This window comes from Microtus pennsylvanicus, chromosome 21 (assembly GCF_037038515.1).
Source record: "Microtus pennsylvanicus isolate mMicPen1 chromosome 21, mMicPen1.hap1, whole genome shotgun sequence".
Taxonomy (NCBI): domain Eukaryota; kingdom Metazoa; phylum Chordata; class Mammalia; order Rodentia; family Cricetidae; genus Microtus; species Microtus pennsylvanicus.
Window position 1 is genome coordinate 23,769,331 of NC_134599.1, and position 13,439 is coordinate 23,782,769.

The 13,439-nt window shown below is 42.0% G+C and overlaps 1 protein-coding gene across 9 annotated transcripts in view; it reads left to right on the forward strand.

Moving 5' to 3' along the window:
• Ltbp1 (latent transforming growth factor beta binding protein 1) overlaps positions 1-13,439 on the forward strand; it is a 381,235-nt gene that overhangs the window by 346,687 nt on the left and 21,109 nt on the right. For all 9 annotated transcript variants that reach the window (XM_075955861.1, XM_075955859.1, XM_075955860.1 and 6 more), the window contains 5 exons: positions 5,183-5,362; positions 5,743-5,829; positions 7,319-7,447; positions 8,091-8,231; positions 9,474-9,644. In XM_075955861.1, the coding sequence (XP_075811976.1) occupies positions 5,183-5,362; positions 5,743-5,829; positions 7,319-7,447; positions 8,091-8,231; positions 9,474-9,644 (708 nt within the window). The remainder of the gene's footprint in view (positions 1-5,182; positions 5,363-5,742; positions 5,830-7,318; positions 7,448-8,090; positions 8,232-9,473; positions 9,645-13,439) is intronic.

The window sequence follows — 13,439 nt, forward strand, 5'->3', positions numbered from 1 at the left end:
GCCCTCCAAGGCTCCCCTTCCCTACTAACCCTTTACTGGAGCAAACAAAACCAAAGCAGTAGCCTGTCATAGCCTGCAGCAGAAAGTCCACATTCAGTGATGGCCAATGTTTTGGGCATCATCTTTCCCGTGTCTCCATCAGAAAAGAACAAAAGACAAACAAAAACAACAACAAAAGCTTTATTTATTCTGACAGCTACTTAACAAGTCCTTTTTAAATGCGAGGTCCTCAGGTAATTCTCTCAGAACTCTGCCAGGTACTCCAGTAGGTATGGCCGTGCCTACCACCTGACACACTATCTATCAATACATTTCTGAACCATTCTCATCTCTCAGGGTCACATTCTATGGAATTACTCACCAGGTATCATACTTAGCACTCAGTCTCTCCGCTAACATGCCTTCTGTGGACCCTCCCACACTGCATTCTGCCCATGCAAACACAGGGAGAGTTTACTTTTTATGCCCCAGTCATACCTTAATCTGCTGCTTATATTTTTTTCTCTCCTTAATACATCTTTTCAAAAACTAAATTAAGATGCCACTTCTGCCAGGCAACCTTCTCTGATAGCTTTTTCCAGTGGGTTCTTTGCATTGTGACCTAGGTCTGAATGATGCCCAGGAATGAACTCTCCAGCCCAGTGCACACAGCTCTCACTGACATGGCCCCCAACACACTCTAACCAGTTAGGACTTCTGGCTCTGGTGGCACATGCTTGTGATACCAACACTTAGGAGGCTAAGGCAGGAGGATGGTAAAGCCTGAGAAACCATGCACAGAAGCCACCCTGTGTCATAAAAACAAAACAAGGAGTCAGCAGGAGCTGCACTGGTATGGTTTTTTAAGTGGTGTTTTCTGTGTTTTACTTTCTAGATTTTTGTATCTTTTCCATCTGAGCTTACCACCCACCTTATGGTGGTCTTACTTCTTCCCTACGTTTCTTCACATTCTGTTGTTGGTGACTTCTGGAATTCGCCACAGCCCTCTCCTTAGTCCTGCTTTCAAAAACAAAAGATACCTTTCTCCCCATTGCAAGTTCTCTAGTGAGAAAACTAGAGAAACACTGTGTGTTCATCTCTTAAATTCCATTTTTTTTTCGAGACAAAGTTTCTCTGTTTAACAGCCCAGACTGTCTTAGAACTCTTTTTGTAGAGCAGGCTTGCTTCACACTCACAGAGGTCCACCCACCTCTGCCTCCCTAGTGCTGGGACTAAGCGTGTGTGCCACCATCGACTGGCAAATTCCATTTTTTCCTATGCCTTGAAAGATTACTGTAGAGTTAGTTGCCTTGCTCTCAAAATATGAGGTGACATAAAACATAAGTGCCTGGTGGAATTTTCCAACTAGAGCAGAGGATCAAGTTTTCTGGGTGATTCTTTTAGAAGTAACTCACTGAACATCACCACTTCCGTGGAGCTTGATAAATTGGTCCTCTCAGGACTGTGAGCAGTATGAAATTGGGCACTTTTGACTGAAATGTGCCCCCTCTGCCACGTTTCTCTTTGGCCCTTGTGACCGGCTCTCTCTAAAGGGCGTGGAGAAGGCTAGCTCTCTTGAAGGCCTTAAGAATGGTTGCTGTGCATAAGCAGTATGGGGGGCAAACAGCTTGCAGAGACCTTCAGACTATACTGCAAATACAATGGAAGGGGAACACAAGGTCCGCCTTCCGCTTTAAATAAATGAAATCAAAACATTCTAGATCATCTCACCCTATCAGCAGACTCTAGGGTCAGACGTGTTGAGGAAAGACAAAAATAGATAACAGCCTTTGTGAGTGAACATCCACACCCTTACTAGCCAAGCCAAAAGAGTGATCCCAAGGGCTCCTTGGGCCACACAGCAGCTACTGGCCCTCCCTCCTGTGCGGAGCAGAGGAAGCAGAGCTCCTGTGTTCACGCCATAGGAGGCTCTGCAGATGACTCCACCCCAGCAAAGGTCGCCTGTGCCTTCTCCTCATTTATCATAAAGAGAGCGAAGGAAGAGCAGAACAAATGTAGGTAACTTGATATGCTAAGATGTCATATCCCGAAGAGAGCTGGACGCTTGGCAACAACCTGGGTTTCCTCCTGCAGAAGGTGGAGGTGCCATTACCTGCCCCACCCATGGAGTGCAGTTATTTCATTTCTCACCTGAAAAGAGCTTCAGGAACAGTTCCTTCAAAACAGATCCACCTGAGGCTGGGGCTATGGTTCGGTGGTAGAACACTGGCCTAGCATGTATGAGGTCCTGTAGATCCCAGTCACTAAAATCAAACAAAAAGAAACATCAGTTGAAAGTGTCAAAACCATGTTGGTATTCTTGCTATCACCAAAAATATAGCTTAGATAAAGGTGTACATAAAGATCTTCATACCCAAATGACAGGCCAGATAACAAGAACAAATGAGAAAAAAAAAACCAGTCTGAAAATGCCAGAAAAGTAATGTTTCTTAGAAGTCTGTGGCGTGGGATGTGGCACGGCCAATCTTACCGATAGAAGAGGATAGAAACGCAACAGCCATTCCCTTCATTCCTAACACTTCTCACAGCCATTGGCGTGACTGTAGAAAATCATTTCCCAATGGAACCTGTCTGCTCCTGGCAACAGTGGTCCAACCTCACAGAAACTCACCAGAAAAATTAATGTGTGTGTGCATACATGCATGTACACATTCTTTGTCACTCTTGCACACGTGTGTGCGCGCATACACACACACACACACACACACACACACACACACACACACACACACACACACTGATCAGAGATTTTTTTTTACTCCCAATGGAAAAAGACTCCAGGAAGTTGATCATTTAAAGGTCTGGGAGATGGGGATGTTGTATTTTTTTTCCCAGAATGACCTTTTTGGATCAGTTTTTGAAAAAGAATTTGCTTTTCTTTCCAACATGGATGAAGGCTTGCCTCATTCTCCATTTCAGCTGTGTAAACACTGCACTCTCAAAGAGCTTGGAAAGAAAATAAAAGCAGCATTTGAAAAAAATCTGAATAATACAATTGTATTGTTGATCACTTCTCTTATGTAATAATCTCCACCTTCTTCTAGTGCAAGACAAAGCACGAAGATAATTTTGTTGCTTTCTATAATGTAAATGTAAAAAAGAACACAAAACATGTACTATGTATGTAAATTACATATGCACGTATATGCATATAAATTGTCATGCTTTGATTTGAAATGAACCCTGTTTTTTTTATTAGCAACATTGGGGCTCTTCTACATAATACTACATTTTATTAAAATAAATCAGACATGCTCTAAATTTGTAAATAAGGGAAATATTATTGATCTTTTTTAAACTTCACCTATTATAAAGCTGCTGCTTTCCTGATTTGTTTTTTTAATATGTTACTTAATAGCGACCATTTTTAGACTAACTGAGCATAGTAAGAGAGCAAAGCTTAGCAGCAATATTGCAAATTTATTGAAAATATTATGGGAAATACTTGTAAATTTTCCTATAAGGTTTCTGGAATTGACTTCATAATCATTTTAAGTGACTATTTTTGGTTTTCCCCAAGAACTCTGTTCCTAAGGCTTGGAGCCCTTCTGATCAAAATGGCTGCCATCCAAACAGGAGTAAAAGTCCATCCTGCATGAGCATGAAGAAAGTGGGTTCAGTCAAGGGGGTGGGGGGTTTACCCACCCAGTCCATGCAAACTGACACATGGGAGTCAGCATTTAGTCTTTTCCTAGACTCTTGGTCTTGGTTGGGGTACCACATGCTGTCCATACTCATTTAGGGTTCAAACCCAAAATCTGTCAAAGAGAGAATCAAGAAGTACAGTTCTAGAAGGATCTTTGACGTTCTCCTTGACTATCTGCTTGGATAGTAGCATGGATTGAGAAGGTCTATTTGATTCTTTGCTTGTTTTATAAGAGGAAGGAAGGCAATAGTTTTCCTGGTGGCATTTTATGAACACTCTCTCTAGAAATGCCCTTAAATGGCTTAGTATATCATTGAAGCTCATGAAGATCAACTTGACCCTGACAAAACTGATACATAGCAAACGATTGTGAAAAGAACTCATTAAATGTCCCCCATATCGTGACCTACCAACTTCAACAGTGGGTCTTCCCCTCACTGATAAGTATTCTCTTTTGAGGTTTCTTTGGACCTGATAATCCAAAATGGTAGTACTATAATGGAAACATTGTGTTGATGGTATGCTAAGCAATTGTGATAGCCATTGTTAGCTCTTTTGTGCAGTATGAAATGAAAACTATAATTGATTAATTACAACTGGACCATAGGCAATCATTTAAAACCTATAGCATTTGGTGGAAGAAATGATATTACCTTCCAGGTCCTGTCACAATATAATCATCTAGTATGTAAAGACAATTCAAATCTAATCATGACATCGTTTATATTTTATCTTCTGAAAATGAGTAGATTTTATTCTTATGATTTGCATTCTTTCATATCACCCTGTCATAGAGAAAATGAGTCAGTTAGAATATGCTTTCCTTCAGGGCCTGTGTGAACTCAGACTTGCAGTCCTACACTGCAACTTTGCTAGAACTCACAGCCTCTTTCAGAGTTGCATCACGTGACTAGTTAGATTTTCAGGGATGAAAGGCTGTTTTATGGTCTCCAGGTTACCACGTTATTTTTCTATGTATCTTCCAATATGCACTGTTCGGAACTGACTTGGGGCATGGTTGGTTGATCTAAATAACTGCTGAAGGGTTAACTATCACATGTGGCCCCTGATCTCTGGTCCCATTTGGAGGGAAATTTCAATAATTTCAGTAGGTGTTACAACTCTGTAAAGAATGATCCTGGTTGGCAAAAAAAAAAAAAAAGCAGCTATGGAAACTCTTCATGGCTAAATTTACAAGAATAAAGCAACTGGTTAGCGTAAAAAGAAATGGTTTTGACAGATTTTAACTCTGGAGTCTATTAGAAACCTACCGAAATTCAGGACTCAAGTGTATGTTTCTCTTAAAGTGGGAGAATCTGGCCCTGAAGGTGGAATATGGCCTCATGTCATGAACATGGAAGGGACATATGCCCATGGTCTCTGTCCTGTCCTGATTTCTACGTGACTGTCCCACCAATGCTCTTTCTTATTTATTTATTTATGTATTTATTTATTTATGTATTTATTTATTTATTTATTAAAGATTTCTGTCTCTTCCCTGCCACCGCCTCCCATGCTCTTTCTTATACTCTTTAGATTCTGGTGTGGATCATCAGCCGAGGGAAGAAAAGAAGGAATGTTACTATAACCTCAATGACGCCAGTCTCTGTGATAACGTGCTGGCCCCCAATGTCACCAAACAAGAATGCTGTTGTACCTCAGGTGCCGGCTGGGGAGACAACTGTGAGATCTTCCCCTGCCCTGTCCAGGACACAGGTAAGGTCTACGGACTGTTGTGTTCACAGTGCCTGCTCATGTGGTGTTCTTAAAGTCTGCCTGCATTAGGATGCCCTGTTACAGTCGGGCTCAGTAAGATGCTCAAATAAGAGCCATCTCATTGCTTATTTATTGTGTGTGTGTGTGTGTGTGTGTGTGTGTGTGTGTGTGTGTATGAACCTCTGGAATCATTGGACGTCTTCTCACATAATCCATGACTTTGAGATCATGCTAGATTTATTGGTTGAGTGTTTAAAACTTTCTGAATCTGAGAAGACAAAACTGGATTAAAAACATGCACTCAGGGAAATGTTGAGTCTTTGTTTCCCTTTTCAACTCATTGCTTTTTTTTGTTTTGTTTTGTCTCTCTTAAAAATCAGCTGAGTTCACGGAAATGTGCCCTAGAGGGAAAGGTTTTGTCCCCGTTGGAGAATCCTCTTACGACGCTGGGAGCGAGAACTATAAAGGTCAGCATCGAATGCAGATGAGTTTGCAAAGTGTGTCAGCCGCTGGGATGGGAACCCGGCTTGGTGATGCAGTGGTCGAGTTCTGTTGGGCTGTGGAAACTGTTGGCCAAGCCCTTTATTCCACCCAGGAGGAAGGTCTCTATGGATGCTGGACGGAGCTCTGACTTGGGGTCAGAATACCAGCAGTTATGTGACCTTGAGAGGTCATGTATCCTTCTGAGTTTCCAGCTGTTCACCTCTGAAACAGAAATGTTTTCAGAATTACAATGAGCTTTCAATGAAATAAGATATGCATAACTGCTTTCCACAAAAGGCCATAGTAGGAAGAATTCTTTCACCTAGATATACACTCCAAATTATATAAAGCATGAGCACGTAAGTTTGATTATCATAGTGCTCTCTGCCATGTTTAGCTGTGAAGCTAAGAGTCTTGCCTTTTTTAAAAATAAATTTCGTACTCTTCTTATTATATTTTGCTAATAGCCACAGATTCCTAATGAAGACTGGAAAATGGAAAAGCAACTGTTTTATGTCTTCAGTGTTATTGTTAAATAATATAGCCTGTTTATTCTGGTGAATATTTTATATATGAACACTTCTTCATTAACTGACTTTTGACAGTTCCATGTTATAGATATTATTATGATATATATATGATATATATGGTGATTATTTTCTATTATAGTTTAATACTGAACACTGGAAAATAGCTGGAAAAGAGACTATGAAAATGGTCTATTTATTATCCGTCTACTTTTTTGGAAAGTTAGTATTTGAATAATATGGACTCTGTAGTTGGACAAGAAATTCCATTTGTGTTTTTAAAATACATCTGTGATTTAGTCCAACAGGATTAGGAGGCTTGGTCTGCAGTATGTGTTGAATGGTTTTCAAGGTCATAAATATCACATACTCTGTTTTTACAGAAATGCAGTTAAATTTCACTTCATGCTACGAACCTTAATTATTCTCTTTGATATAAACCCGGTTCCTCCTCCTAACAGTGCTGCAAGTGATGGAGGAAGATGGGATTCAGACCCTTACTGTCACGGGTTCTGTGCTCAGCTCGGCCACTTTCCGTTTGTGTAAATTCAAGCAGGTCTTCCACAGCGTTGACCGTTTTCAAAATGAGAGCTAGATAACACGAGCTCCAAACTGCCTGGACAGGCAGCCTTAGCATGTCCAGAATTTTTTCATAAATTATCGTATTTATCCTATGAGTCCCGATACATCGGTGGGCCCAGTTATGTTATGTCCAGTTCATAGAGGAAACTGGGAAGGCCGAGGGTTAATTCTGTGGCCTGTGAGGTGGCATCAGAACCATTTCTCATCATTTTTCCACAACTGTCAATTGGGCCTAATTTTAAGAATTTTATGTTCTGTATTGCAAGAATCTTTTGAACATAATAATATCTCATCTAAAACCAGATATTGGTTAGATTCTTCTTCGTGGAAAAATAAAAACATACTCCTATTTCTTTTGCCACAGATGCCGATGAATGCCTGCTGTTTGGGGAGGAAATCTGCAAAAATGGTTACTGTTTGAACACTCAGCCTGGGTATGAATGCTATTGTAAGCAGGGGACATACTATGATTCCGTCAAATTGCAGTGTTTCGGTAAGCTTTAAGAGAATATGATATGGTAAGGTGTGCTGGGAAAATGCACAGGGGGGGGGGGAAGAGTAATACCATGTGATAAAAATGGTGTAATTGATTCTAAATTGTGTCTTTAAAAGATGAGTGTTTTGTGCATCTTTTTCTTGAGCAAGGTTTGAGAAATAAAAACCTTTCATCCTTGTATTTGCACGGGTGGCAGACAAGGAGTTCATAGTCATTGTGGAATTACTCTCCAGGTCACCGATAAGAGCACAGAATTCTTTTTGTCTGTAGACTCTCCTGTTCAGTCGGGTCATTCATGCAAGCAGAAGACAGTTTTAAATACTCACAGAGACTTTAAGGCTTCAGCGGGAAGTCATGTACAAAGTTATGCAAAGCGCAGCATAAGGAAATAATTTCAAAAGTATTTTTTTTTTTAAAAGACCGTGTCCCATTCCACCGTATTTCAGCAGCAGCAGCAGCAGCGATTTCCTCAGTGACTCCCTTTCCAGTCACAGGGTCCCCTTCGGATGACAATGTTTAGTAAATTCAAATGTAGTAACTCTTGGGCTCTGGATTGAATTTGTCATCATGGTAACTTTGATAACTGTATGAAGCACAAATGATTGCTAATTTTCTCTGGTGGTATTTTTTTCCTCCTAAGACATGGATGAATGTCAAGACCCTCACAGTTGTATCGATGGCCAGTGTGTTAACACAGAGGGCTCCTACAACTGTTTCTGCACTCACCCCATGGTTCTGGATGCCTCTGAGAAACGATGTGTGCAACCAACTGAATCAAATGGTATGTTTGGATATGAGATCCACATGTCTGTCCAGATAAATGCTCAAGGTTCTCATTTTAATTAAACTAAGAATTACTCAAAAATAGGGGCATGAACTCCTTGGTTATCTTGAAGAAGTTATAAGAGCCACCAAGAGAAATAATGAGATACATGTGGTTAATGTATAGATTTAATCCTGGTGTATATTTGTCTTAGTTAGGGTTTCTATTGCTGTGAAGAGACACCGTGACAAACGGCAACTCCTACAAAGGAAAGCTTTTAATTGGGTGGCTTAACAGTCCAGAGAGTCAGGCCATTATCATCATGAAGGGACATGGGGGGCAGGCAAATGGTGCTGGAGAAGGAGATGAGAGTTTTACATCTTGATATGCAGGCAACAGAAAGTGATCTGTCTTACTGGGCATGGCTTGAGCGTATATGAAACCTCAAAACCCGCCTCCACAGTGACACGCTTCACAAGACCATACCTGCTCCAACAAAGCCACACCTCCTAATAGTGTCACTCCCTTTGGGGGCCATTTTCTTTCAAAGCACCACAGTACTAATTAAGTGAACAACAGGATATAGAGGGCTGAGCCCATGGGGGTTCGTCACACTTCAACTTCAGAGGAAAATTTGAGGTCAGGAAAAATGATTGTGTTTGCCCAGGATGCAGGACAGGGATAAGGCTCTACAGAGCAGAGTGTGAAATTCAGCAAAGTGGAGGTCCCTGAAGTACGTGGATGGGAATCCCCACTAATCTCTGAGGATGTGACATGTCATTGATTTTTGGTATGATCAATTGATAACCCGTGATATTTAGGAGATTCCTTCAGATGAAACAAAGGTAGAAAGTTTAGGATTGAACATTCTAGAGCGACGTGTTATTGATCTAGGGTCTGAGCAGGATGGAAAGAATGGGAAAGCATGGATAAAGAAGGGGTGGAGGTGGCCGGGATCAGAAGAATGGGAGCCCATCAAAGGATGGCGAGATAATGGGCACTTTCCAGAGGGAGAGGACATTCTGGAGACAGGCATTCAGTCAGACACCACAAGCGGGCGGGCGGAATGTCAGCTGATGGCATTCCACTGCAGATGACAGGGATGTGATCTGTGGAAAGAACAGGCTGGATGGAGACTATTCCTTGGAAGTTGTTCATCGAAGTAGGAACGGAAACTTTGAAACTTGCTGGCCGCCACCACAGTGTGGATGACATAGGAATGATCCTGCAGTTGTCATGGACCCATGACTTCCCTTTCAGAGCAAATAGAAGAAACCGACGTCTACCAAGATCTGTGCTGGGAGCATCTGAGCGAGGAGTACGTGTGCAGCCGTCCTCTGGTGGGCAAGCAGACGACATACACAGAGTGCTGCTGCCTTTATGGAGAGGCATGGGGCATGCAGTGTGCCCTCTGTCCCATGAAGGACTCAGGTGAGCTGGTGTCTGGTTAGTGTTAGGGGTCTATGTCACATGTTCCTCTTCTCCTGTGGAACTTGGTATTCTCTCAAAGCCTTTCTCCTTGCATCTTATTTCATCATAGGTGGTGTGTGTGTGTGTGTGTGTGTGTGTGTGTGTGTGTGAGAGAGAGAGAGAGAGAGAGAGAGAGAGAGAGAGAGAGAGAGAGAGAGAGAGAGAGAGAGAGAGAGGAGACAGGACTTGATGTGGAGTTTTGAAACCTCAACCTCCACGCCTACTGACACACCTCCTCCAACAAGGTCACCCCTCCTAATCCTTCCCAAACCAGTTCCACCAACTAGGAATCAAGCCTTCAAACATAAGTTCATGAGGGATCATTTTCTTTTAAACCACAACAGCTCCAAGCCTTGAATTCCTTCTGGTCCCAGGCATTTCAAATAGGGCATGTTCAACTTGTTTTAAAAAGCTGGCTTATTAGGTAATCTCCCTTGCCCACAGCTTTGACTACCTGAGTTCAGTCCCTGACTCTGACGTGGTGGAAAGACAGAACAGACTCCCATCCATAAGCTGTCCTCTGACATTCCCGCATGTGATATGGCATGCATGCCTACTCACTTGCACGCAAATAAATAAATGCCAAATTTTAAGAGAGAGAGAGAGAGAGAGAGAGAGAGAGAGAGAGAGAGAGAGAGAGAGAAGAAGAAGAAGAAGAAGAAGAAGAAGAAGAAGAAGAAGAAGAAGAAGAAGAAGAAGAAGAAGAAGAAGAAATGGGGAGTATCTGAGTAAATCTAATTTTTCTCCAAATTTTGGATATGAGCATCAGTTGTTCTGTCCCCTGGTGTTAGAGGATATGGGGTGTGGCTAACTGTGCTGTCTGACTGGCTGTCTGGTGGGTGCTGGTTTGTGTGGTTACTTTTTTTGTTGTTGTTCTTTTCTGACCACCAAAGCCACTTCTTGTTTTAAAGGAAGGTACTGGAAAGTGTTTGGTATATCATTTTCTCAAATGGACTTGTTAAGGCTAGAAAATCAGCATGCTGGAGTAAGATGAAGGAGTTCATAACCAGCACATATTCCCAGACTTGCCGGGAGGGTAGGGATTGCTGCAAGAAGGGAAGAGCATTCATTTTAAGGTAATTCAATTATTAGACTATTTCTTTCAACCTTCTTCACGAGTGTAGCATCCCTGCTTAGAAATAACTTGAAATCAGTGTAGCATGAACAAGAAAATAATTTGAATGAGCCACAAAAAAGCAAATACCTAACATAATAGATGGTGATAAATAAATAAATTAAAAAAAATAAAAATAAAAAATAAATAAAAATAGATGGGAATGATAGCAGCTCAGAACTGGGAAGGCTGGGTCCAGGGGCCGGATCTGCCGCACTGCCCAGGGCAGCAGCCTTCCGTTGAGGATGCGCTCACGTCTCTAGCTCACTGGGTTGTGGTGAGGGTAGGCAAGCGTGTGATTAGAGATGGCCAGTGCCTCAGGCTGAGGGTGGCACCGGAAGACAAGAATAAAATCAGTAGGAGGTGATCCAGCCAGGCCTGGGTCTCCTTACTGTGCTTCAGCTCCTCCTCTGTCTCCTTGTTCTTATGCAGTGTTTTTTATCACCACCATCATCATCATCATCATCATCATCATCATAATAATAATACATAACTCTAAAAGAATTAAAACAAGCAAAGATGTTGTCTTTCTCTCAACCTGCCTGGTCACATTTTATTCCACTCCCTGAAGATGTTTACTCTTGACAGTTGGGCTTTGAGCCCCATAGGCTTTTTGCTATGCATCCATTTATTATAGATTATGTTAGTCATCGATATATCTGTAGTGTAATATTGAAAGCTGAGCTCAATACCACCTGTCTGTGAAATGCTTTGTTGTGGTGGTATAAGTCAACACCGATGGCATTTAAAATGCCCACAAGCCGTGCTCTGTACATTTTAACATCATCTCTCTTAAGTGCACCTTATGATTGGTGATGTTTTAGAACCTGTTCTATCGACATAGCCTGGCTTAATTAGCTGCATCTCATTCTGGACATTGTAATTGTTCCTCCACTGTCTTTTTGGGCCTCAACCCTGACTTTCCCATTGTAAACAATGCTACAATGAGCCTCAGTGTGTGTACCTATAGGACTGCTGGTGAGAAAACTCCCACAATTATAGCACCAGGCTGGGAAGCACGTTCGCTTTTAACTGACTCTTATTATTTCTACCAATACAAAGTTGGGAAAATTATACCCAGGGCAGGAGTCGCCATTCGACTGCTGGCAATACTCTGTCTTTAAAGTCATTCTTGGTCTTTGGAGAGTGCTTTGATGTTGAGAAAGGAATCTTGGGTGATACACAAAGCCCACTCCCGAGCCACAACCTTGAACCTTTAGAATTGTTTCTACCCTGTGGGTAAATATATATTTTATATGCGTTTCCCTTGTTTCTAAGAATTTGAAATTCTTTCCTATGCTCACAGGTGAATTGTGCTGTAGTTGGGCTTGTGTCTTCTTGCTTATTTGTAGGTGTGGTATGCATAATTTGTTTACAGCTCTGGCCTTTGGTTATACTGTGATTATAGTCATGGCTGCCTTTCAGGAAGGGTTTGTGTAGAGCCAAGTTTAATTCTGTCTCCAGCTTGATCTTGTGATACTGTATTTATTACTGCCTATGACTGACAAGCCAGGCACCTTTGATAATCATACTAATTGACTGGGTTTTCAAAAGAGATTTTCCAGTCAGGACTGGAGAGATGCCTCCGTGGTTGAGAGAACACTTTCTACCCTCCAGGGGACTTTGAGTTGGGTTTTCAGCACCCATGCCAGGTGGCTCACAACCATGTGTAACTCCTGTTCTAGAAGACCTGATACCCTCTTCTGGCCTCTGTAGGCACCTTCACATATGGTATACGTGCATGCATGCATGCATACATACATATGTACATACATACACACATATACATATAATCATGCCCATATATACATATGTACACACTAAAATAATATAGTCAAATCAAATGCATTTTCTAATGTAATAAAAATCAAAGGTCCTTATAAAATATATGGTTTCCTAACACCTGAACATGAATTGGTGATCAACCAATGTAGAAATAATTGTCGTCATTATATAAGAGTCTCTTCTACACTGCTGCTTTATGAGCGTCAAGAGCAAGCCAGTGAGCTGGAAGTCTCATCTGAACTCCAGCCCTGAATCTGAATTCCGAGGTTGTTAGGTTGATAGGGTTTCTGCATTCTGACAAACCCTGAGGCCTGGGCCTCCACGGTGGGCCCAATAGCTAGTGAGATCCAGGCTTACCAAGAGGCCTCTGAGCCTGTTCAAGCTTGCCTTCACAATGAGAGTCCCTTGTTTTTCAGAGGAACCAGAGAATGTGTGAGTTTTAAAATGGGATGCTCATAATTCTGTCCCTGAGCCTCTTAACGGCACTATTTCTGCATCTCTTGACAATTGAAAAGGACAGCCTTGTCCTTTGTTAATTCAAACACTGGAGTAGCCCCAGCCAGCCAGACACAGAACCTTCCAGTTACTGCAGGAGGGCCGTACTGTTTGGGGGAATGATCCGTTGCTGATGGAAACAGTGCTGGGGGATTTGGAGAATAAATTGCAGTGCCTGTCGTCAGCTTCGAGCATTAAAGTGCAGTGTAAAGTACAGCTTTGGCTCGGAACAAGGCTTCACACTTCTGGTCCAATAGGTCACAGGCATTAATTCTTGCTAGAGCAGCAAGTCTGGGAATCCTGGCAGGTGGAGGCTGTAGGAGCGGCCCATTCCGTGCCGTTCTCTGAAGCTGTCTGGTGTG